Source organism: Hippopotamus amphibius, chromosome 12 (assembly GCF_030028045.1).
Source record: "Hippopotamus amphibius kiboko isolate mHipAmp2 chromosome 12, mHipAmp2.hap2, whole genome shotgun sequence".
In the NCBI taxonomy this organism is placed as follows: Eukaryota; Metazoa; Chordata; class Mammalia; order Artiodactyla; family Hippopotamidae; genus Hippopotamus; species Hippopotamus amphibius.
In genome coordinates this window covers 16,256,175-16,283,295 of record NC_080197.1, presented here as the reverse complement: position 1 = coordinate 16,283,295, position 27,121 = coordinate 16,256,175, and the positions used below count along the sequence as shown (strand labels likewise).

The window sequence follows — 27,121 nt, the reverse complement described above, 5'->3', positions numbered from 1 at the left end:
CAGAAGTTCCTTTAGAGTTAGGTATGCGGCTCTCACATGGATAAATGAATATTCTTTGGTTGAATGAGTACTCTCAGTGGAGTATAACCTTTAAAAATTATGAATCAATATATTGTACACCTGCAACATGTATAATACGTCAACTATAGTTCAATGTAAAAAACAGAGTGCTCTCAGTTCTACAAGGTGGGTTTAGAACCCAGGTTAGCGTCAAATCCAGAAATATCTGCACCAAAATGGGTAAGAGTAATTCAGAAAACTCAATCTTTTGATCAGATTAGCCTTCATCTGAGATTTCGTCCTTTTCCAGGAGGAGGATGAAATGGATTCTGGCACGATGGTCCGGGCAGCAGGGGACGAGATGGGCACCGTCCGAGTAGCCAGCACCATGAGTGACGGGGCCAACACCATGATCGAGCACGATGACAACGACACGTTGCCATCCCAGCTGGGCACCATGGTGATCAACGCAGGGGAGGAGGAGGAAGAGGAAGGCACTATGAAAAGTAAGGCCCTGATTAGATAGGCTAGCTTTGCAGGCGGACCATGCACGTTTCCAGAGAGAGCAGGTTCTCATAGTCCCCGTGGGCTCAGGCTGAAGCTCCCTTCTGTTGCCAAAGCCAAAGAAGTAAGGGCATTGGAGGGTCGGGGCAGCAGTGGAGGGTTCGGGGAGGGAGGGAGCTGGCATGTGGAGCCAGAGGCAGGAAAGCATCAGCAACAAGAAGGGATTGACTTTCGAACCTGAACTGCCTCTCTCTCATTGAATGTCGTCAGTTTTTCCTTATTTTCCTTGATCTGTGGAGGTGAGCACATACATATTTTTTCCCCCAAAGTGATTGTTTATTTTATTTTTGTTTAATTTACAGTGATTGTTATTGGTGTAAGTGATTAATTTAAGTGATTACTTAATTTTTAAAACATTTTATTTATTATTGTTATTATTTTTTGGCTGTGTCTCGGTCTTCATTGCTGAGTGCAGGTCTTTTCTAGTTGTGGCTAGCGGGAGCTACTCTTTTTATTATTTTTTTTTTTTATTTTATTTTTTTGGGGGGTACACCAGGTTCAATCAACTGTTTTTATACACATATCCCCATATTCCCTCCCTTCCTTGACGCCCCCCCCTCGATTCCCCCCCACCCTCCCTGCCCCAGTCCTCTAAGGCATCTTCCATCCTCGTGTTGGACTCCCTTTGTTATACAACAACTTCCCACTGACTATTTTACAGTTGGTAGTATATATATGTCTGTACTACTGGGAGCTACTCTTCATTGCAGTGCTCAGGCTTCTCAGTGCGGTGGCTTCTCTTGTTGCAGAGCATGGGCTATAGAGTGCAGGCTTCAGTAGTTGCAGCCCGTGGGTTCAGTAGTTGTGGCTCACAGGCTGTAGAGTGTAGGCTCAGTAGTTGTGGCACATGGACTTAGTTGCTCTGCGGCATGTGGGATCTTCCTGGACCAGGCCTTGAACCCGTGTCTGCATTGGCAGGCAGATTCTTAACCACTGTGCCACCAGGGAGGTCCATGACTGTTTAATTTATATTGCCCAAATCAATGTGTGATGGTTCCAATGGTTCTACATCTGGGCCAGTACTTGGTATGGGCAGTCTTTGTAAATGTAGATAATCTAGCAGGTGTGTAGTGGTATTTCATAGTGGTTTTAATTTACATTTCCCTAATGACTAACGCTTTTGAGCAGATTTTCATGTATTTTTTGTTCATTTGCATATCTTATTTTGCTTCTCCCTCCTCTCCCTTGTGCTCTTGTTATCATACATTTTCTACATAGCACATACATTGTTTTGATGTCTAATTCAAAGTGTAATGAAATTCTGAGCTATTTACCATACATACTATCTTCAGTTTTCATGATACTCTGTGTGTCTAAACCAGGTTTACCAATTCTCAGTCTGTAAAGGATGAATGTACAAATTGAAGAGTCCTGTCCAACCCCTTCCTATGTAAACCCATCTCTGCTGTTTTTCTTATCCTGCTGATCCTTTTTATTTGGCCTGTGACTGAGGCCTAACATCTGTGCTCAGTTCCCATCGACGGGGGCCATCCTCTCCTCTCCCTTCAGTTATTTCCTTTCCGCTTACTCTGTACATTACAGACCAAGTCACAGAGAAAGGAATTTGGGAGTACAAAGTGGTAATAATAATTGAGTCGAGTTCTAAACGTACAATTTAGTCTGAACTTTGCATAAGTTTAAAGCGTTAAGTCTCTGTGATCTTTTCATCATCTTTTTTTTCTTTCCTTTTTTATTTTAATTAATTTTTATTAGAGTATAGTTGACTTACAATGTGTTAGTTTCTGCTGTACAGCAAAGTGAATCTGTTATACATATACACATATCCACTCCTTTTTAGATTCTTTTCCCTTATAAGTCATTGCAGAGTATTGAGTAGAGTTCCCTGGGCTGTACAGTAGGTCCTTATTATCTATTTTATATATAGTAGTGTGTATAGGTCAGTCGCAATCTCCCAGTTTATCCCTCTGCCTCTTTTCCCCCTTGGTAACCATAAGTTTGTTTTCTACACCTGTGACTCTATTTCTACTTTGTAAGTAAGTTCATTTGTACCATTTTTTTAGATTCCACATATAAGCGATACTTTCCTTCCTTTCTTAAAATTTAGAGTTTCTTCCACCAAACCAGGGATTGATTGGAAAACTATGGTCCACAGGCCAAATCTGTCCTGCTACCCAGTTTTGGCAATAAAGTTTTATTGGAACATAGCCATGTCCATTCATTTGCTTATTATCCATGACTGCTTTTGCACTGCAAAGGCAGAGCTGAGCAGTTATGACTGAGACCATATGGCCCCCAGAGCCTGAAATGTTTGTTGTCTGATCCTTTACAGACAGAGGAGGTTCTCTAACCACGGCTTTAGACCACTGCTTTGTGACTGATTGGATTAATTCATTCAGTAAATTTCTCTTCAGTGCCTGCTGTATCCCAGGTGCTTTGCTAGATGCTGAGGATACAGCAGGGAATGAAGAAACAGTCCTTTCCCTGAAGGAAGTCATTGTCTAGTCTGGGGGACTGACCATTGATTACACTTCGGCGTATGAAATGGGCTTTAACACAGAGGTAATCTGAGGGTGTTGGCACAGCAGAGTGGAAGAGTATTTAGTTTAGGCTGGGGATTACTGACAAATTCCTGGAGGAAAAAGGCAGGAAGGTTGGCAGTGAGTAGGGTGGGTGGAGATGTTCCAGCAGAGGGAGCCATGTCCACAAAGTCCAAGAGGCTGTGAGTTCAGGGGACCTGCAGCTGGTTTATTGCGGCAGGAACAGACCGTTCCAGGGCTTTGGTCTTCAGACAGCCCCCTCGAATTTTCACCTTCCAGGTCTGGGTATTTATAATCAACCCTTTGTTTTTGAAGGGAGAAGGTTTTCTTGTTTTCTTTTTTCTCTTTTGGGGCCAAGGCTCATCATCTGTGTTTGGCTTCAGGTCAGAATTATACAGATGGTGAAAGAGCAGTAATCCTGCTGATGGATGTGTAAATTGGTCTAACTTTACTGGAATGTAGTGCATATCAAGAGTTTAAAAAATTCAAACCTTTGACACAGTAAATTCCACTTCCAGGAATTTGGCCCATGAAAATAATTGAAGACAAATTATATTCAAATAGACAAATTATATTTAAGAATTCTCTAAATTGTAAGTGTACAAAAAAATCTGGATGAACCTAAATGTTTAGTAGCAGATGATTGATCAAATACATTATGATTTATGGAATACTATACCACACAAAAACATTACAAATCCTGTTTTTGAGGAATATTTAGTGAGTTGAGGAAGTACTTATTGTTGTTGAATGAAAAAAGAAGGAATCAAAATTAGAGCATGACTCCAGGAAAGTAAAAAGATAAATGAATATGTGCATAGAAAAAGGACTGAAAAAAACAATCAAAAAGCTAAAGAGACACCAAATATTAAAAGTAGGTAATGGGATTATAGGTATTTTAAATTTTATTTATTTTCCAAATCATTTTCTAGAGTTATTATCAGAGAAAAAATTACTGCTGATATCATGGTGTATCCTGTAAGTTAGTGTTCTTAGCGTATGTTTCATCCCCTGGACTCAAGATTTGGTGTTCCATAAATTAACTAAATTTAGTTTTCCTTTTGCTCTTTTAAGTAGCTCGCCCATGTGATTTGTTAGGAAGGTTTGTCTTGTAGCAATGAGTTGCTGGCTTCTTTTTGTTGACTCGGAATGCTGTATCTTCTACTTGTGATAAGGGCTTTAGTTATACAGATGAGTGTAATCCCTGTGTGATGTAACTAGGCTGACCCATTGCTGTGTGTTGTGCATGCACGTTATGGGAAATCTACCTTTTTTAAATTTAAGCAATTAATTTTGTTCCAAATGTGATTTTCATATTTTAAGTGCTCATTAAGTCAGTGGGTTGTTTGTTCAGTTTCTGGACTTGGATAGTTTTAGCATGTCTAATGAGAAACATGCATCTTTTACTATAGTCATGAGGGAAAAGCCCATTTAAAAACCTCAACAGACACAGTTAAATGACGTTAAATATATTTAGCTCACAATCTGTTGCAGGTCTTGTAATTCATTTTTTGAGTCACAAGTTAGATAGATTTGCCACTTATTTTGAGCTCTTTACTCATTATTTTAGGAGTTATTGAAACTTTTCATTATGGGGAATTAAAATATATACAGTTACACAGAATAATAGCATGACCCCTATGGACAAATAATCGGTTTCAAAAATAACTCAATGCCCATCATATTTCAGCCTTCTGTCAAAGAAAATAACAAACTGAATTAATTTAAACCAAATCTCAGGGACTTTCCTGGTGGCATAGTGGTTAAGACTCCGTGCTTACAATGCAGGGGGCCCCCGTTCGATCCCTGGTCAGGGAACTAGATCCCACATGTATGCCACAACTAAGGAGCCCGCCTGCTGCATCTAAGACCTGGTACAACCAAATAAATAAAATAAAATAAATATAAAAAAATAATAAAGCAGATCTCAGACATTAGAGCACTTCAGAATTGTTTTTTTTTTTTTTTAATTTAAGCTCTTTATTGGAATATAATTGCTTTACACTGCTGTGCCAATTTTTGAGGTACACCAAAATGAATCAGCTGTATTTATACACATATCCCCACCCTCCCTCGACTCCCTCCCACCCTCCCTATCCTGGCCCGCTAAGTCATCACCCATCATCGAGTTTGTCTCCTTATGACATGTGGGAACTTCCCATGAGCTATCTATTTTACATTTGGTGGTGTATATATGTCAAAGTTACTCTCTCACTTCATCCCAGCTTCCCCATTGCCCCTCACCCCAACCTTGTGTCCTCAAGTCCGTTCTCTACATCTACATCTTTATTCTTGCCCTGTTACTGGGTTCATCAGTACCATTTTTTTTTTTTTTAGATTCCATATATATGAGTTAGCATATGGTATTTGCTTTTCTCTTTCTGGCTTACTTCACTCTGTATGACAGACTCTAGGTCTATCCACCTCATTACAAATAACTCAATTTCATTCTTTTGTATGGCTGAGTAATACAGAATTGATTTTTAAACATTTAAAGGAGACTATCTGAGCAAGCTTGACTCAGATAATAACTACCTATGTTACACTGGACAATTCTCTTTCCTTGTATGGACCTCATGCCCTAATCAATAAAATTAAAGTTATTAATCTTATTTATTTTCCTTGTCCCTTATAGCTCTAATTGTCCACATGTTTATAAAAATTATATAACTCATGACTAATGTAGAACTGAACTTTTTACAGGTTAAAATTTGTGAAAATAAATAGGCTTTCACCTAGTACCTTCGAAAAGTTAGATATTTCAATTGCCTGTATTCTCATTTATTGTATTAAAAAATTATTTATACTAACAGTTGTAACAATATTAATGCACTGTTACAAAAGAAAGTAGTTCACCCCTAAGTCCTCTCACTCCACCAAAGAACTCCTGTTCTTGACCATATGCCTGTATAGTTCCTATATGGTAATAATTTGCCTAGATATTCTATTTTCTAATTATTTGCTATTGAATAATCATATATGTTTTCACATTGTTCCATAGTCCTTTTTATATTTATCACACTTAGCAGTGCTTTTTGGTCATTTACCAATTGCTGGGTGTTTTGGTTGTTTCCAGTTTTTCACTAATATAAATAACTGTGCAGGGAACATCCTACGTATAACTTTTGCCTTCCTTTCAGTGTTTCCTATGAAAGATTTCCACAAGTGTTTGAACAGTTTAATGTGCATGTGTTGCCGTATTGTCCTCTAGAAGGTTTGTACCAGTTTACATTCCACAAGGATTAAGAGCAGCTATCAGTAGACTTAGTTTCTTCCTTTACAGCCATTTCCCCTTTATATTTCCCATTTTTTAAAACTCTCTGTGCCACTTTCTGGGCGATTTCCCTGGATTTATCTTCTAATTCTGTAATTTTTTTTTTTTGAGCCATGTCTCATCAACTGTTTAACTCAGACATTGTGGTTTTTTTCCAGTGGCTCACATTTGCTTATGGTCATATGGCTAGTAAACGCTGGAGCTGGCAACTGAAAGAACTCCAAAGTCTATGCTTTTTTCATTCTAGTGAACTTCTGGTTTATTCTGGAAGCCTACCCTTATGTTAACATTAGATCCATACTATAAAACCCATCAAAATTCACGGTAAGACTGGTGCTGGCTCTGAGGGGGATTCCAGAGATACTTAGTTTTTTTTTAAAGAAACAATTGTTTTTTATATATAAATTATTTATTATACCCAAGAGGATAAACATTATAACTGTTAATAATAATCATTAATGATTAGGAACTTAATACCTACCAGGTGCAGTGTTTAATCCTTTATAAGCATTTCATATATCTTAATCATTACAGCTATACTGCCCAGCCTTTACAGCAGCAGAAAGTGAATTGCAAAGAGATTAAATAACTTGCTTGAGATTACATAGTGAATAACAGAAGAGCCAAGACCTGAAGCCAAATACGTTTGATTTCAAAGCTCGTGCTCTTAACCATTATATTTCCTGCTCCTCAGCAGAGCCCCTTTATGGTGTTGTTAAGGGACAGGGCCAAGGCTCATGTTAAGGACGTCTGATGGCAAGTCTCAGCTTTCAGTGACCCTTGCTGGCTGTTTGGGTACCTAGCTTCTCCACATGTTTCCCCAGGATGTCCACACGCAAAGGGCACAAGGTTTTCAGAGGGGACCTGCCTCTGATGGTTTTGTTACACCAGAGGGAGTATGCTTTGGTTGTGTGTATCTGAATCTACCATAAAGAATCAGATTGCGGTTGGAGGGACGAGGTTAGAGTGGGGTGAGACTTGATTGCTTTATGAGAGACCCCAAGAACGCCTGTTAGAACCATAGAGGTAAACCATGGTCCACACTACTTTGAAAACCCGTGACTGGGTAAAATATCAGTTTGGGGATTTGGGAAGGCTTCTTCTATTTGTCTGTATCAGTGAGTTTTTGTACATAAGGACCGTAGAAGAATTTTGCCCTCACGATTTGAAGGGCACATTCCTGAAGTGACTTGAGAGGTTCTGTGTCAGGGTCATTGTACTTTCTCTGGGCCAGCAGAGGGAGCTCTGTAATAGGTTATGAGTTTAAATGGTGTTCCATTTGTGTCCACAAATCCCCTTTCTGTGAAAGGCTTCATTCTAGATCGAGACCGTTATTTATTTATTTTAACATCTATTTTAAGTAACCACAGCAACACTAGGGCAATGTCTTTATTTTATTTAGGTAGGGGATTGGATACCTCATACTTGGCAAAGTTCAAATAAGAAGTTGGTCAAAACTTCTCAAAATAGTTTCAACTTTTCCTTTCTTTTCCCAGATTTCTTGGTAGACCTTAACCAGAAGTGATGTTTTCTTTCAGCAGCATGGTACCAGGCATATAGTTTTGAAACTATCATCAACTAAAATGGCCCTAACAAAAGTAATTGAATACATTTAAAAAAAAATAAAACTTAAAATTCATCTGCAAACTGACTTGGGAAAAGTTATTTTATGTATCAAAATAAACATTAATGATGACAGTTTATAGTTTTTCTCATATAGCCTCTTTCGTTTTCATCTAATTTATTTCCATGTTGACTACACAAGTCTGATGCTTTCTTTGGGAGTAGCCTTTGCCCTTTTTCTTTTCTTTTTCTTTCTTTTTCTGTTACTGGTTTTCAGTGGTTCTTTATACTGTTGGATACTAATTTTTTTGTCAGTTGTGTGCATTGTAAATATTTTCTCCCAGCTTGTGGCTTGTACTTTTAATTTTTCAGGATCTTTTCTTAGAAAGCAACTTTCATTTTCACGAAGTCACATTTGTCTGAATTTTCTTATACTGTATGTCTTTTTGTGCCTTCTTTAAGAAATTCTTAATATATTTTTAAAAACTTTTATTTTATATCAAAGTATAGTTGATTTACAGTGTTATGTTAGTTTCAGGTATACAGCAAAGTGATTCAGTTATACATATACAGATATCTTTTTCAAATTCTTTTCCCATGTAGGTTATTATAGAATATTGAGTAGAGTTCCCAGTGCTATACAGTAGGTCCTTATTGATTATCTGTTTTATATATAGTAGTGTGTATATGTTAATCCCAAACTCCTAATTTAACCCTCCCCTCTAATTTGCCACTTTGGTAACCAAGAAATTCTTAGTAATATTGTAATAACTTTGTATGGTGATAGATGTTTACTAGACTTATCATGGTGATCATTTCATAACGTATGCAAATGTCAAACCATTGTGTAATACACTTGAAACTAACATAATTTTGTATGTCAAAAATATTTCAATTAAAAAAAGAAATTCTTTGCTGCCCAAATGTCTTAAAAACAGTCTCCTGTTTTTCTAAAGGTTTTATAAAGTTTTGCTGTTTACGTGTAGAACTTTAATATATCAGGAAGTAAAAAAAAATTACAATATGAGCTATAGTCACCTAAATTTATTTTTTCCATCTGAAAGACTTGCTTTCTCCCTCCATTCAGATCTTTGGTCCTTCTCAGGCCTTCCTTGACCATCTATCATAAATAAATTGCCCATTGTAAAGCAGCGACAGCCCAGTAAAAATTAATAAGAAAAAAGATGGTGAAAAGACAAAAAAAAACCCAAAAATAAAAATAATAAGTTCCCCTTCCCCTTCTTATTTTTCTTTCAGTACAGATTACTCTTGAACTTTATGTCATTATTCTCCCATGTAAATTTTAGCATCAGGGTATCACATTTTGTAAAATAGTACTGGGATTTTGACTGAATTGCACTGAATACACAGGTTACTTAGGCAGAATTGTCATCTTTATGATGTTAATTCTTTCTATCCATGAACGTGGTTTATCTTTCCATCTGTTTGGCTTATATCTTCTACTCTTAGATAACTTTATAATTATGTCCATAAAGATGTTTTAGGTCTTTTTGTTAAAGTAATTTTATGGATTGTTTTATTTATTTTATTTATTTTTTGGAGATTTTTTAAAATGAAGACAATCTGTCTGTGAATTGCAATTTTAGTTTTTGCTTTTGATCTTTATGCTTATATACTTTCCTGTCTTACTAATACCTCCAATAATAGAGGTGGTAGTGGGCATTCTTGGCTCATTCCTTATCTTAAAGAAAATTTTTCTAATAATTTACAATCAGGTGTGAGTTAGTAGCCAGTTTGGTGTAGGTACCCATTATCCGGCTAAAGAGGCTCTTGTCTATTTATAGTTTAAGAGATTACTTTTTTAATCAAAATTGATGTTAAATTTTATTGTTCGTGTTTTTGTTTTGTTTTGTTTTTTTGTTTTTCCTTTTTGGCCGTGCCATGGGGCATGTGGGATCTTAGTTCCCGACCAGATATCAAACCCTCACCCCTGCAGTAGAAGCACGGGGTATTAACCACTGGACTGCCAGGGAGGTCCTGTTGTTTGTTTTTTGAGTTGAACACTTAGCTGCTTAATTTTATTGCTTACCAGTGTATTCAGCTAACGTTGTAATTTTCCCTCTAAGTTCAATTTTCACTGCATCCCATACGTTTCATATGTGGCACATTGTAAATATTTTTTCCCAGCTTGTGGTGCTTTGTGCTTATTACGTATTTCTTTTTTTTTTTAAAGATTATTTATTTATTTATATTAATAATTTTGGCTGCATTGGGTCTTCACTGCTGCACACAGGCTTTTCTCTAGTTGTGGTGAGTGGGGGCTACTCTTTGTTGTGGTTTGTGGGCTTCTGAGTGCGGTGGCTTCTCTTGTTGTGGAGTGCGGGCTCTAGGCCCGTGGACTTCAGTAGTTGCAGCATGGTTGCTCAGTAGTTGTTGCACGCAGGTCCTAGAGTGTGCAGGCTTCAGTAGTTGTGGCACATGGACTCAGTAGTTGTGGTTTGTGGGCTCTAGAGCATAGGCTCAGGAGTTGTGGTGCATGGGCTTATTTGCGTGTGGGATCTTCCTGGCCCAGGGATCAAACCCATGTCCCCTGCATTAGCAGATGGATTCTTTAACCACCATACCACCAGGGAAGTCCCCGTGTTTCTTTTTTAACCCATGAATTATTCAGAAGTGCTTTTTGAAAACCAAATTGTATGAATTTTTTAAACTGCTTATTTTTAATTTTCAATTTCAGGAATGTGGCTAAAGAACACAGTCTGTGTGATATCAGTTTTTTGATATTTTCTTGAGACATTTGTGGCCTAATATGTCACTTATTTTTATTAAGTGTTGTTTGTATGCCTTAGAAAGAATCTACGTTTTTTAATCGTTTGTAGAAATCTGTATATATCCAGTAGACTTAGCTTGTTAATTGTCTTCAAATATGGCTATTCCCCGCTAATTTTTGATATTGAATCTTTTGGTTTCTGAGGGAGATATGTTAAAATTGTTATTCTGTGGTTGCGATTTGTCTATTTTTGTTAATTTTGAGATTTGTATTTTTGCAGGGGAGGACTTTTATATTTTGAGGCCCCATTGTCTGATGCATATAGATTTAGAATTGTTAACTCTTCCGGGGAATTGTTCCTTTTATATGTGACTTTCGTAGCTTCCCTGAGATATGGGTTCATTAGTTACGAGCTTCCTGCCATACAGGATGAGGGATTTCAAGTTAAAAGTTCAGCATCTTGTCTAAAGTAACCCTAGATTGCAAGCCTTTGACTTCTAGTCCTCGTTGGTACTGTGGTACAGGGCTTCTTGTTAAATATTGTGAAAAGCCTGCCTTTCTTGTCTTTTGGCACCTATTTCTAGGGTCTTCAAACCTAAGGCTTTTGTGATGTTGGTGTTTTGTTTTTGTTTTTTTTTTTTTTTTTTTTTTTGGCACACGGGCTTAGTTGCTCCGTGGCATGTGGGATCTTCCTGGAGCAGGGATCGAACCTGTGTCCCCTGCATTGGCAGGCAGATTCTTAACCACTGCGCCACCTAGGAAGCCCAATGTTGGTGTTTTTGATTATCAAGACTCACAACTGTGACAATAAACAGACAAGGTTTTATAGCTAGCTTTTATAGCTTCAATTAATCTATCTTTTATAGTTTTATAGCTTCAATCAGTCTGATTGAAGGATGATAATGTGAATGGAGTAAAATGTTAACCTTTGAGGAACTTGGGTGAAGGGTGTCTGGATAGATAGTCTTTGTAACATTGGAAGGTTTTGTACATATGATACATCAGCATAAAACAGTACATGATTTTTAATTCATAATTTTTAGTTTTTAGAAATAAACCTCAAGAGGCTAATTTGGGATAGTTCTTAAATTTGCAAGTGTTTCACTTAAGAGTTTACTAATAAAACAGTATCTTGAGATTGTTTTTATTGATTCAGCTATTACATGTGTCATTAATATTGACAGAAATAGGTGTTTCAGAAAATCAAGCATATCACACAGGTTTAGGAAAATGTTAATTTTTTAAGTTAACTCCTTTTATTGAAAAAAATTATATTGTGTCCACTTTTTAGATTGAGGTGGAGGTATTTTACATTGTTGTGTTAGTTTCAAGTATACAGCAAAATGATTCAGTTATATTAATTATTAATATGTCATTCAAAATAATATATTGGGCACTGAATACCATTAGTAGTGCTGTGAAAATAATGAAATTTTGTACATATTGCCATCTGTGTATTTTATATTAAATTATATGTGGGGTTTTTTTTTTGGTGTGTCTTAATATGCAGAAAAATGGTTTCACCATTTCATTTTCAAGCAAGCATCTTTTTTTATATAAATTTATTTATTTACTTATTTATTTTATTGGCTGTGTTGGGTCTTTGTTGCTGCACACGGGCTTTCTCTAGTTGCAGTGAGCAGGGGCCTACTCTTCATTGTGGGGTGTGGGCTCCTCATTGTGGTGGCCTCTCTTGTTGCGGAGCATGGGCTCTAGGTGCGAGGACTTCAGTAGTTGCGGCACATGGGCTCAATAGTTGTGGCTCACGGGCTCTAGAGTGCAGGCTCAATAACTGTGGCGCACAGGCTTAGTTGCTCCGAGGCATGTGGTATCTTCCTGGGGCAGGGATCGAACCTGTGTCCCCTGCATTGGCAGGTGAATTCCTAACCACTGTGCAACCTAGGAAATCTTGCATCTTTTTTTAAAGGAAGAGAATTTCTCCTGTTTTACGTGATCATTATCAAATAGAATATTATATTTAGGAGCTCAAATGAGAACCTTCTAGTTCTATACTAGAAGTAGAGAGTGTCCAAGCTTTCAAAACGTGTTAAAAGTAGTTTGTCAAATAAACTATATTATTATACTTTAACAATACTTTAAATATAAAGTATCTTTGAAAACAACCAAAAAAAAGATGTTTTTTCAGAGGCAGAGGTAACAAAAAAAATCTTGGAGCAGCTGAGCCTGATTTATATAAATTTGTAGTTTGGCAGTTAAATGCTTTTGTTCCAAAGGAGGAAATGACAGACCAAAGAATGGCTACTTAAAATATGTATCTCATCTACTAAAGATTTGACACATAACGGTTCTCCCTTCCAAGGCTCATTGGCTGTAATATGGTTTTCTTGTCCTCACTGCATTCCCAAGAGATACATGGCAGCCAGTTCCCCCTCCTTATCTCCAGGCTTCTTAGGCCACCGCAAGGCAGAACTTGGACCACTGAATTGAAAGATTGTTTCCACTGACTCAAGTCTTTTAAATTAGACTCAGTGAACTAAAGGGAGTGAGTGGATGATTTCTATTTCAAACTTAAATTTCTAATTGTATTCTAATGAATCTCTTTGAAATAGAATTTTAAAGCATCATGGCATAATTAAGTTAGAGCAACTCACAACCGTGTTTTGGGTATTTGCTGTGATGGTATTTCATGGTAAAAACTTTGTGTATTTATAATTTCGCAGTAAGTCCAAGGTCTCATGAAGGCACCTGTTATTGCTGTGAGTTTTCTCATGTTAAAACCAAAGTCCAGAATCTTGTTAAAATGATTTTATTTCAACACCATCCATCAGATGCTAATTTCAGAGCTGCGTAAGATGGAAATTCTTGACTCACAGCCTATTTTCTTTTCACCTGCAGCTTTTTGAAGGGGATTGTTATAACAGTGACTCCCTTGTGTGTTCTCTGTCTCTGACTCAGATTATGACATTTGCAAGGACATTTACTAAGACATAAAGTACTACAGGTATTTTAACTCTTCTTTTACTACAATAACCTTACTGTCTGATTTCAGATCCCCTCGGGATGTTTAAAATTATCATCAGAGAATATTGTGTCCATGTATCTTTGCCACTCACCGTCAGCATCATATGAGAATTTCAGATAGCATTAGTGTGCTTATACATACCAAAGCTAAAACTCAAAATATGTAGTTTGGTTCAAAACGTATCTCTCAATAAGGGTAGGGGAAAGAAAAAGGAGTAGTGGAAAGAACATTAATTTTTGGAACCAGAATCCAGTTTTGGTTTGAAACTTGGCTCAGAATCTTATAAAACCTTGTCAGCTTTGGCAAGTTATTTCCTTTTTTGAGCCTCAGTTTCCTAGTCTGAAAAAGTGAGGCATAAGAGTTCCTGTTTTATTGTGTTGTTAAGATAACAGGAGATAGATATGTAAAATGCTTAGCATAGAAATGCTTAAAAATGATAAGTAGTATAATAAGTATGTGGGTCTTTTAGCATAGGTACAACAGAGGTTTTTTTCATTGGACCTAAAAATTCCTTCAACCAGGGCTGCTTTTCTGCATCCTAATTCCTTTTCTCTTGTTAATCATGCTTTTTATGTTTTTTTAGTTTTTACTCTTGGTATTAATGGTGTTTTGTAAGTGCCACTTCTGTGTCTCAGCACTGGCATGAAGATGGTTGATCTAGAGAAAGGCCACTTGTCAGTTTCAGTAATGTTTTTAAAATGTGCGGAGGAGAGAGAGAGATTTGAATTCTTGACCACAGGATAACATGTTTTGAGAATCTGTAAAGCAGTAGCTCTAAATATAAGATGGTAGATTTTAAAGAAGGCTATACTTTGGACCTGTGTGAACCTTCCTTTGTGAAGTTTCAAACTGTTATCTTAAAACTGTGGAGTTTATTGCTGACTGGATTTTTTTTTTCCATCCCTGAAAAAATAATCATTGGGGTTCACTGTGCATTCATCAGAAGCTCCCTGTAGGGTGGGATTTACAACAGAAGAGCAGAGATCTTGGTCCTTAGGCTTTTCTCACAGTTGCACAGATAATTCAAGGTTATCCTGCCGGAGTGGGGACTAAATCCTAATTGTTTGTGCAGTTTTTCTAATTATGTCCAGATGTTGGGCTCACTTTTATCTTTGGAAACTATTAACATTCTTGATTCTTTCAGGATGAGCCAAAAAGCACAGACACGTGGTGCCTGAAAATTCGTTCAAAACCCCCTGCCAGACCACATATTAGGATATGAAAGTACTGGATCTCAGTGTGACGTGGCTGAAGGGCTCAAGGCCTATATTTGGGGGAAGATAAGGTGCTGCTCCATTAGAGTTAAATTGGTAAAAGGAGAGCCAGGAGTAGCCATGGGGGAAATCTATTTTCCAGAAGAGGGCAGTAGCATGGTAGTAGTGAAGAAGAGGAAAAAGTGCCAAAGATATACTTTGGCTCTTATGCCTAAGAAGCAGATAAATCCGTTTTAATCAGTTAGGGGAATGTATTTTTCTGGTGCTCTAAGCTGTTCTGACCTGCTTAATTTTTTTCAGCAAGAAAATTGGAGATGCATTTTGGTGAATTTACATGGATTCCAAAGAAAAAGCAGATGATTCTCTTAAGTGTTTATGCTCTAAAAATATCAGCTTAGAACCAGTATTTATTAAAAATAAATATTTAATACCCACCAAGCAGTATTTATCAGGTAGTCACTATGTGTCGTTACTGTGTAATGTAGAAAAACCAAATGAGATGTTTGCTGCTGAGCAGGAATTTGTAAGTTAAAAGGGGAAGAAGACTTTTCTCGTTATCATTATCTAATACGTATGGAGTGCCTGCTGTGCTGTTACCATTCTTTCTAATTCCTTATACATCTGGAGCATTACTCTGAGTGCTTCAGATAGGGTATTTGATGTTGACATAACTTAGCTGAGGAGATAGAACCTCTGCATATGAAGGCAGTAATATAATATTAAGCCAGATGCTGGGGTAAGTGGTTCAGAAAAGTGTTATAGGGTTTGTGAGAACTTAGATATACAGAAAGGTTGGGGGAGGATATTCCAGGCAAGTGCAGAGTCAGAAAGGAGGGGATATATATTGAACATTTGGTTTGGTTAAATTGGGTGTTGACCAGGTATTGGAGGACCTTGAATGCCAAAGTAAGAAGTTTGAACTTGACTTTGTCGGTAATAGGGTAGTATAAAGACATTTTGATCAGAAAAGTGATATAACAAAGTGATTTTTTTAGGAGAGTCAGTTGGAGGATATGGAGTTTGAAAAGACTGGAAACAGTGAGACCAGTTAGGAAATTGTTGCAATAACCAAGGTGTGGGTCATTCTCACAGGTGAACCTTTTGTCTGTATCTTTTTTTATGTGCTGCCCCTATTGCTCTAGTTAGTAACCCCTTGAAGTTTGGATTTAGTTTTCTTCGAATAGATATATGGTAGCACATTAGACTTAAAGAACCAGAGCATCAGTGCCCAGAAGTCAAGTCAGCTTACACAGAGGCAGTTACCAAAACTGGTTCCTGGAAGAGTTATTTGAGTTGGACTCTGGGCAACCTTATAACTTACGATCCCAGCAATTCTTAGTGGTTTCAAAGAGCATTCAGAAAAGTATTTATGGCTATGTACAGAAACTTAGATAATAACTTGTGTAATTAAATGAGTTAATACATGTAAAGCACTTAGGTGCCCAGTCACAAAACCAAAAGCAAAAACCACACGCATAATAAATGTTAGATTAAAAAACAACACAAACAACCCTATGATAAGGCATATTATTCCAAGCCAGAAGAAAGCATTTGAGAGATTACTTGAGTTGTTTTCTTGCAACTATTCATGCATGAAACAGAGAAGAAAATGTAGGCTTTTCCTAGTTTTCTAGTTTAAAGAGGTAGAAAAGAGTTATTGTAGGAATTAAGGAAAGAGTAGGTTAGCCATTGTGGTTTACTAGGACAGTCTTGAAAATGAACATTTAAAATGAAAGGGCCTAAAGTTTAATGTCTAGTAGATGGTCATTCCAAAGGAAAAGATGGGCCTCAGTCTTTGGTCAAGCTCCTTCCCAATTATGACTACCTCAGCATTGTGTTATAGTTCATGTGAATCCAGAAATGAAAGTAAATAATGGAGAAAAGGGGTCCTTCTGTTTTTTTAAAATTGAGTTATTGATATATAATTCATTCACTTAAAGTGTACAATTCAGTAGTTTTTAGTATATTTACAGAGTTATACAACCATCACCACAGTCTAATTTTTTTAATTTATAATTTTTTAATTGAGATGTAATTCACATATAAAATTCACCATTTTAAGGATATAGTTCTCTGGTTTTTAAAAATATATTAGCAGGGTTGTGCAATCATAACCACTATCGAATTCCAGACATTTTCATCATCCCCAAAAGAAACCACAATCCTGTTAGCAGTCACTTCTTGTTACCCTTTCCCTCTCTCCCCAGGCAACCATTAGTCTGTTTTCTGTCTCTAAGGATTTACCTATTCTGAACATTTTATATAAATGGAATCATATAAAATGTGGCCTTTGTATCTGGCTTCTTTCACTTAGTTTAATGTTTTCACGGTTCAGCAGTGTTGTAGCATATATCAGTACTTCATTTCTTTTCTTTTCTTTTTTTTTTTTTTGGTTTTCTTTTTTAAAAATTTTTATTGGAGTACAGTTGATTTACAATATTGTATTAGCTTCAGGTGTACAGCAAAGTGAATCAGTTATACATATACATATATCCACTTTTTTTAGATTCTTTTCCATATAAGTCATTACAAAGTATTGAGTAGAGTTCCCTGTGCTATACAGTAGGTCCTTATTAGTTATCTGTTTTATATATAGTAGTATGTATATGTCCGTCCCAGTCTCCCAATTTATCCCTCCTTCCCCTTTCTCCCTTGGTAACCATAAGTTTGTTTTCTACATATGTGACTCTATTTCTGTTTTGTAAATAAGTTCATTTGTGCAGTTTTTTTAGATTCCAGATAGAAGTGATATATATTTGTCTTTCTCTGTCTGACTTACTTCACTCAGTATAACAATCTTTAGGTCCATCCATGTTGCTGCAAATGGCATTATTTCATTCTTTTTTTATGACTGAGTAGTATACCATTGCATATATGTACTACATCTTCTTTATCTACTTCTCTGTTGATGGACATTTAGATTGCTTCCATGTCTTGGCTATTGTAAATAGTGCTGCAATGAACATTGGGGTGCATGTATCTTTTTGAAGTATGGTTTTCTCCAGATATATGCCCAAGAGAGGGATTGCTGGATCATAGGGTAGTTCTATGTTTAGTTTTTTAAGGAACCTCCATACTGTTCTGCATAATGGCTGTACCAATTAACAGTCCCACAAACAGTGTAGGAGGGTTCCCTTTTCTCCATACCCTCTCCAACATTTATTGTTTCTAGATTTTTTGATGATGGCCATTCTGACTAGTTGATACCTCATTGTAGTTTTGATTTGCATTTCTCTAATAATTAGTGATGTTGAGCATCTTTTCATGTGCTTTTTAGCAGTTTGTATGTCTTCTCTGGAGAAATGCCTATTTAAGTCTTCTGCCCATTTTTTGATTAGGTTGCTTGGTTTTTTGTTTTTTGTTTTTGTTTTTTTGATATAGAGCTGCATGAGCTGTTTGTATATTTAATCCCTTGTCAATCACTTCATTTGCAAATATTTTCTCCCATTCTATGGGTTTTCTTTTCATTTTGTTTATGGTTTCTTTTGCTGTGCAAAAGCTTTTAAGTTTAATTAGGTTCCATTTAAAATTTTTTTTCATTTTCATTACTCTAGGAGGTGGATCCAAAAGGATATTGCTGTGATTTATGTCAGAGAGTGTTCTGCCTATGTTTTCCTCTAAGAGTTTTATAGTATCCAGCCTTACATTTAGGTCTTTAATCCATTTTGAGTTTATTTTTGTGTATGGTGTTAGAGAATGTTCTAATTTCATTTTCTTACATGTAGCTGTCCTGTTTTCTCAGCACCACTTATTGAAGAGACTGTGTCTTCTCCACTGTACATTCTTGGCTCCTTTATCATAGATGAGGTGACCATAGGTGCATGGGTTTATCTCTGGGCTTTCTATCATGTTCCATTGATCTATATTTCTGTTTTTGTGCCAGTACCAAACTGTTTTGATTATTGTAGCTTTGTAGTGTAGTCTGAAGTCAGGGAGCCTGATTCCTCCAGCTCTGTTTTACTTTCTCAAGATTGCTTTTGCTATTCAGAGTATTTTGTGTTTCCATACAAATTGTAACTTATTTTGTTCTTATTCTCTGAAAAATGCCATTGGTAATTTGATAGGAATTGCCTTGAATCTGCAGATTGCTTTGGGTAGTATAGTCATCTTGACAATATTGATTCTTTTAATCCAAGGACATGGTATATCTCTAGTCCATGGAACCAACTCTGGAAGAACTACCCAGGGCACTTTTATGGAATCAATCTTATTATTTCTCTTATGCTTTGTTGATTTAATTTGGTATTGATGCAGTTCAGAAATAATTTATGGTAGGTCTAAAAGGTAAATAAATTGAATTAGAAGCCACTAAAATAATAACTGGACAGATACAGTGAAAAAGAGCTAAGGGTTGAGAAGCAGGTGTGAAGATTTGTTCACACAGTTCATGCCCTGACATCCTGCATAATCACAGTACTTCATTTCTTTTTATGGCTGAATAATATTCCATTGTATGGATATATCCAATTTTGTTTACAATCTAGTTTTAGAACATTTTTTTAAAATTAAATATTTATTTATTTATTTATTTGGCTGTGCTGGGTCTTAGTTGCGGCACACGGGATCTTTAGTTGCTGCATGTGGGATCTGGTTCCCTGACCAGGAATTGAACCTGGGCCCCCTGCATTGGGAGCATGGAGTCTTAACTGCTGGACCACCAGGGAAATCCCTAGAACATTTTTGATCACCCTCAAAAGAAACTCTATCCATTAGTAGTCACTCACCGCCCCCCAGCCCTAGGCAACCACTAATCTACTTTTTGTCTCTATAGATTTCCCGATTCTGAACATTTCACATAAATAGAGTCATAGAATATGTGGTCTTTTTCTTTTAATCTTTTTTTTAAAGTCCTTTATTGAATTTGTTACCATATTGCTTCTGTTTTTTATGTTTTGGTTTTTTGGCTACGAGGCATGTGGGATCTTAGCTCCCCTACCAGGGATCGAATCCACACGCCCTGCATTGGAAGGCAAAGTCTCAACCACTGGACCACCAGGGAAGTCCCAATATGTGGTCTTTGTGACTGGCTCCTTTCATTCAGCATTCTGTTTTCAAGGTTCATCTATGTTGTACCGTGTATCAGTATTTCTTTCCTTTTTATTGCCAAATAACATTCCACTGCATAGATATACCACATTTATTTATCCATCAGTTGATGAATTTTGAACTGTTGGGTCCTTCAGCTTTTACATAGCATTTTTCAAAGAAAAATAAATATAAGATATCATTGCTTAGGAATTCGCCCCTTTGTGGACTTTGACAAATTGTCCATTTAGCTTGTCAGATGCTGCTTACAAAGAAGAATGGGCCAGTCATAGTATAGGAATTCATGCATTCCCTGCATCAGATAAAAGAATCAGAGCAAGACATGGCTGTTTTCAAAGTTTGACTTTTCTGCTGAGTTCATTCTCCCAGTGGCTTTGGGTTTCTAGTATTATCATTCAATGGAATGCCTTCATTTCCTGGGATACCTCTGAAAAAAATCCCCTGGCTCGCACTGAAACAAAAAGCCCACCAGCAGAAGCCCTGGGGACAGCATTGCCTTTAGTCAGCTGAGAATGATTCTTTCACGCTTTTCAGAACCGCTTGATGGACTTGCTCAGGAGTGCTAAAAGAAGAGTTCAGAGATCAGGTTACTGGGAAAATCCCATTCCCCCCTTTCTGTCTATGTTCAACCTAATGGCATTTCAGATATGTCAAGAATTTTCATTTCGATTTTAGAGAATTTGCAATACATAAGGCAGCTCGCCAGCCTTAAAGCCTGATGATCAGGGTTCAGATCCTATCCTTGTATAACCTTAGGCAGATTTTTCAACTAGAAAGTGGAAGTGGTAGTACATACCTCAAAAGATGGGAGGATGAAACGGAACGACACATTGTGTGACACTTGGTAGGTGCCAACAAGTGCAAATCCTCCTCCCTCCTACTTTATTTACATGGTGTTCATGAAGTTTGGATGGCAACATCCTGTGGAAGCATCTAGTAAAAAGCTTGAAGCTTAGAAAGTATTCAGTCAATGTTAGTTGATTTTGAAACCTGAGTTCCTAAAGACTAGAACTCTTTTTGTAAATATAGATTGGTATGTCTGTGGGTGTGATGGAGAGAGATTGAGATGGATCTCAGATACTGTATCAGTTAGTTTTTGCTGTGTAACAAACCACACCAAAACTTAGTGGTCTTCTGGGTCTGGCTTACTTCTGAAGGCTTCAGCTAAGACCACCTGGTCCAAGCCTCCCTCCCCATAGTATTTCCGCCCATCTAGCAGGCTCACTAGGTTTATTTACACGGTAGTAGGATGTGCAAGCACTTTTCAGGTCCCTGCTTGCAATACATTTGCTATTGCAGTGGCCACAGCAAGTCACACAGCCAGGCCTAGTCATTGTGGGAGGACACTAGTAAAGGGAGAGGATACCGAGGCTACTAGGAGGGAATTATAGAGGCCATTTTTGCAAACATGCTATCTTAGTTGCTAATTATGATAGTAATGCAGGTCTGTTTGCTGAGAATTAACATCAGTCTGTAAAGTCAAACTGAAAACAGGTGCTCAGATTTAATTACAGTGTTATTAAGAAAATGTTGGTCACAATGGATGTGCTCTTTCCTCCATATAAACTAAGTACATTAGTGAAGCACCCTCACATACAAGGAAAGAATCATTGTGATGTAGGCAGTTAATTTCTGGAATCACTAAATACAGGGATCAAAAATACACCTATTTTTGAATGCATATTATTTCTTGCCAGTTGAGGTGTCTTTCCCTACCAGTAGATTCATTGATTTCTTCAGCTATAGTTACATAAAAGGTTTTTGTAACCTGCATCTCTTGATGATATTTTTATGACAGTTTGGGCCAAGAAGAATTTAGTCACCTTTCCCATCTATTTTTAAAAAGCTCCCAAAACACCACTAACAACAACAAAATGAAACTCAAAGAATCAGAGACAGTCTTGTCACAAATATTTGTTGAGCCCTAACTATTTTTCAGTTTCGTCTTTGGTTTATGTCCACACACACATCTAATTTGTGGCATATTTTAGATTAGAAGTGATCAAGTGTCATCATCCCTCTGGACTAAGAACTCCTTTTGAATGGTTATTAGTAACTAGGCAGAAATATGTTGTCATAAGTCACTGGCAAGTGATAGTATTATGAAACATTCACAGCTGCAATGGGACACTAGAAATAATATGGTCCCTGGCTTCTTTTTCAGATTGGAACTTATGATTTAATCAAGATCATATAGTCAGGACCAGAATCTAGATCTTTGAACCCCAGGATAGGGATTTTTGTAGTGTATTGTGCTGTCTCCAGAATCCACTTTAGCTATTTTGTAATCCTGTACGTGTAACTGTTTAATCATTTCACTGTAATTAAGTTTCCTATATGTGTGTCCATTTTACTCCTGGCTTATACCTGAATACGTGATTAGATTTTTAAAAAGAATATTTATTTATTTGGCTGTGTCAGGTCTTAGTTGTGGTGCACGGGCTCTTTGTTGTGGCACTGCAGGCTTCTCTAGTTGTGGCATGTGGGCTCCAGAGCATGCGGGCTCAGTAGTTGCACACATGGGCTTAGTTGCCCCACCACATGTGGGATCTTAGTTCCCCGACCAAGGATCGAACAGCCACCCTTGCGTTGGAAGGTGGATTCTTAATCACTGGACCACCAGGGAAGTCCCTGTGATTAGATTAAAACTTCTCTTATTACAAAATTCACTGTAGTTTTGGGAACCTTGATTTCTAATAAATGTTAGGTATGATCAGGTCCCTGATATTGATATCAGAAGATGAAAGGAAAGGCATGTTAGCGTTTAGAGTTTCTTATTTGTGACCCTTAGTTGCTGAAAGGGTCAAAGAATAATATTTAGTATTTTAACTCCAACAATATTAGAGATCTTTAAGTGAGTTGCAAAGGGCTATTGTCATCAAATAGAAAAATTCAAATATGTAGAAAGCATATGTTCTCATTTTCTCATCTGAACAATGATAGAAATTAGATACACAATTCTGCTCTAGCTTAAGAGATGTTTCTTTGATCTTTATGACATAGTTTAGAATTAGACTATAGAAATGTTATCATTGGTGTTTCATCTCTGGTTGAAAGACTTGAGTTTCTAAAATCCCCCTGTATTGCAACTGAAAGGAATTACTGAGGCATCATAGATGTATATTGTACCAATTATACAATGTTTATTATTGGATATGATTTTTTGAAATTATGTCTTTATGGCTTTTGTAACAGTTCCACAACAGAACATATTTAAATTACCTGTTATTTCTCTCTAGGATTTCCCATTTTTATTGATGAACTCATTTCAGTCATTTCTGTGTGCATGTAGGAAGGCTGGGTAAACAGATTTGACATAACAGAAGTAATGAGGCGAGATAGGTGCATGGTATATGCGACTTACCTTCAAATATTGTGTGTATTTTCTAAGAAAGGAGATATTTTGTTTTGTGTGTATTTCCTAAGAAAGAGGATACAGCTGTGCCTTGGTATATAGGCAGGGGATTGTTTCCAGACGCCTCACAGGTACCAAAATCTGCAGATGTTTGCAGATGCTCAAGCCCCTTATATAAAGCAGCCTAGTATTTGCATGTAACCTTCGCATATCTTCCTGTATACTTTAAATCACCTCTAGATTACTTATAATACCTAATACAATGTAAATGTTATGTAAATAGTTGTAAATATAATGTAAATAATATGTAAATAGTTGCTGGCTTGGAGCAAATTCCAGTTCTGCTTTTTAGAACTTTGTGGATTTTTTTTTGTTGTTTAATATTTTCGAATCCAGGTTGGTTGAATCCCACAGATGCATAACCTGCAGATGCAGAGAGTCAGCTGTGGCCTCTTTTGTTACCACAATACAGTTGTCAGGTGGTGATTTTTCTAAAGAAGGGCTGTTCCCTTCTCTCATAACCCCCTTCACTTTTAGATTATTACTCTGAGCTCATGGATTCTTTTTATTCAATGCCTTTTTTTTTTTTTTTGATACTCAAAGTGTCCCAGAATTTACCAGTGGAAGCCCCTCAAGGTGGTGTCTATGTCCTGTTGACATGTCTATATCAGTTTTTGTACTTTTTTTTTTTTTGACAGATAAAGATGTTCCAGACTCACTTTGTACGTTTCCAGTCCTAGACCTGTAATCAGCTATTTCTCTTAAGAAGTCTTAGTTCCTTGTAGTGGGGAAACCAATATCTGAGTGCTAGATGTGCTCATTGCTAATGGGGTGGCCATTGCTTCAAGACCTTTTAATGAAAAAAGCTCAGCAAAAATTTTTTTTAATAAATCATGAGTTCATGTTAATACCTCGGTTTAAATACAGCACACTAGCATTTTTTATACCTTCTTCAGTTTCATATTTTGATATTTAAATATTGCCAGATCCCCTTCGTAGGGCTTGTACCACTTTGCATCCCAACTCAGCAGCGTAAGAGAGTGCCCGTGTTGCCACAGCCTTACCAGGAGATAGGGTATTGTCAAGCTTTTGGCTTTTGCCAATCTCAAATGTAAGAAATTGCATCTCTAAGTAATTTTGATTTGAATTTCTCTTATGAGTGAACCTACGCATTTTTTTCATGTTTAAGGACTAATTGGATATCTTTATGTATGCTATCTTTAGCCAATTTTTCTACCTTTTTAAGGGTCTTCTCTTCCTTGGTTTTCAGAATTCTTTATATATTTGGGAACTTGTCTTCCTCAGATATAAAGAACTCTAAAATTTGTTTAAAAAAGAAAATTCTTTTGAAACCTTTATGGTTATTTGTTGCAAATATTTTCTTCCAGTTCATCATTGGTCTTTCATCTTGGCTTATAGTGTATGTGTGCTTATTAATTTTTTGAAATTTGTGATATTTTTTTCAAACAAAGAAAACTTTTTTTTTTTTTTTTTTTGCATCTGGGTTTTTGTCACGATGTATTAAAAAGTCTTTTTCCTCATTCAGGTTTTAAATGCATTGCATTCACACATGTTTTCTTCTAGTACTTATGGTTTCCATTTTTACAATTAGAGCTCTTATCCATTTGGTGTTTTCCTGGTTGAAGGTATGAGGTGTGGATACAGTTTAATCTTTTTCTAAACAGCTGTCCAGTTGTTTGGGTATCCATTTGGGCTTTCTACTTAGTTTCTAGACTGTCTTCTCTCTTCAGCTGGTCTGAATCTAGTATCTAGTCAGGATTTTTTTAAATTTAAATTTTATTTGTTTATTTATTTATTTTTGGCCGTGCCATACGGTATCTTAGGTCCCTGGGGTCTTAGTTCCCCAACCAGCAATCAAACCCGCGCCCCCTGCATTGGGAGCACGGAGTCTTAACCACTGGACTGCCAGGGAAGTCCCAGGATATTTTGTATAAAAGTACACTGCATACTGCATATTTCAGCCATCCATAGCACTGTCACAGTTGCTTGGCTCAAGGAGGCCCTCTAAACACCTCTTTTTATGTGTAGACTTATGGGTAGGCTTACTGCGGAGTTGTCTCTGAGCCAACCTTCTCCTCTGGTGGTCCCAGAGGAAGGCACTGATCAAAAGGACTTCACATCTGAACTTGTCAGGAAATCCAAACAACCCCATTTTTACAAGTTTTATTTTGTTGCAGTTCCTTCAGAACTGTATCAGGAAATAACTTAAATTTAACTTCAAAGTAAACAAAATAAGCATGAAAAGCACTTTACATCGTACCTAGAACAGACAAAACAAAACAGACATTCAGCACATAATCGTTGACGGGTCCTAGCCAATATTGTGTTTAATCCCTAATAAATGAGGGAGCAACAGTGAAGTAAGCTATTGGCAGCATCTGGAAGTGGGCAAATGTGGGATTGGCTGCTGTTGAACTTGGCAGTGGTGATGGTGCGTAAGATAAAAAACATCTGGGAGGCAGTCAGGGTGCTGGCTCGAAACTGGGACTAGGCAGATGTCAGGAGACAAGATTGTGTGGAACAAGGATGCTTGGAGAGAAACGCTTGCTGTTCTTTATCTTCTGAACCCCTACCCGTTCACTTCTTAAGGCTCTGAACCTTCTGGGGTTTTTTTCTGGTTACTTGGGGGAAAGGCAGTATAAATTCACATGTTCATGCAAAGTACTGAAAATTCTGTACTTCCAGTATTAGACTATTATGAAATAGGTAAATTCAGCTAACTAGATTTTTAAGTCATGCCAGGTTAAGTTATTCTTCCTGCGATTGTTATTAGTTCTATCTAGTAAGCGCTGTATTCTGCTCTCATATGGCAGCTGCTGTTACATAACTACTGATTCTGCTCTGCTGTGTAGCTGCCCTGCTATGTGACTGCTAACCTAAGCCCTTCTAACAATTTTCCCTGACCACCCATCTTACTGGGTGGATTTCTCTTCTCTCCTGGGCACATGTAACTCTCACAATCAGTTCTAATCTTTTTTTTTTCTCTCCTGTGTATATGATTTTACAGAATTGAGATTGTACCATATATGTAATATTGTATCTTATTTTTTCTCCTTAACTTTATCATAAACCATTTGTAAATAGTGTTTTGAAAATTATGTAGTATTTCATGGAGTGGATTGTGATTTACTTAGATTTTCTTTTCATGCCTATTTTTCTTGTTAGTCAAATTAGATCATGAGATTGCCATGGAAAATCAATCACTATGGTATCATCCTCCCTTCCTGACTCTAGTGCCTGTGGGGCATATTATATATGTAGATGATTAATGAATATTTTGGCTTGCTTCTCTGCTTTCAGTCTAGATATTATAGGAACTCTTTGCTATAGGAGATCCAAAAAGTATTAGTTGCAGCTGACTCTGAGTCATTGCATCACCAAGTCTTCCCATTTAGAAAAAGGGGCCCTGGGTGGGGGAGATGAATCCTCTGAAATTCTATGAAGAGTATTTTCCATGAGTATCTGTGCATTTTCCTATAGGTTTCACTGGAATCTTGAAGGACTCCTTATCTAATAAAAAGCCACTGATTCCGTGACAGCAGCCCCTCTGGAGACAGATCCATTTACCAAACTTATCTGAAACCTGAGATGCTGTATTTCACCTTTTATTTTTCTTGGTTTTCAGGAAGGGATGAGACCATGCAGCCTGCAAGACCATCTTTCCTTGAATACTTTGAACAAAAAGAAAAGGAGAATATCAACAGCTTTGGCAAGAGTGTCCCTGGCCCACTGCAGAACTCTTCAGATTGGAAAGTTCCACAGGATGGAGACTACGAGTTCGTAAGTAGACTTGGAAGCAGATGGTCATGTCTGCCAGGGAAAGTTGTTTGAAATATCACACATCCAATTTTGTCATTTCCCTGAAAGTGCAA

General features: G+C 37.0%; 1 protein-coding gene across 5 annotated transcripts in view; it reads left to right on the top strand.

The window, feature by feature from the left end:
* The window catches only part of STK4 (serine/threonine kinase 4), a 96,260-nt gene that overhangs the window by 30,974 nt on the left and 38,165 nt on the right, over positions 1-27,121 (top strand). For all 5 annotated transcript variants that reach the window (XM_057701627.1, XM_057701628.1, XM_057701629.1 and 2 more), the window contains 2 exons: positions 311-506; positions 26,875-27,029. In XM_057701627.1, the coding sequence (XP_057557610.1) occupies positions 311-506; positions 26,875-27,029 (351 nt within the window). The remainder of the gene's footprint in view (positions 1-310; positions 507-26,874; positions 27,030-27,121) is intronic.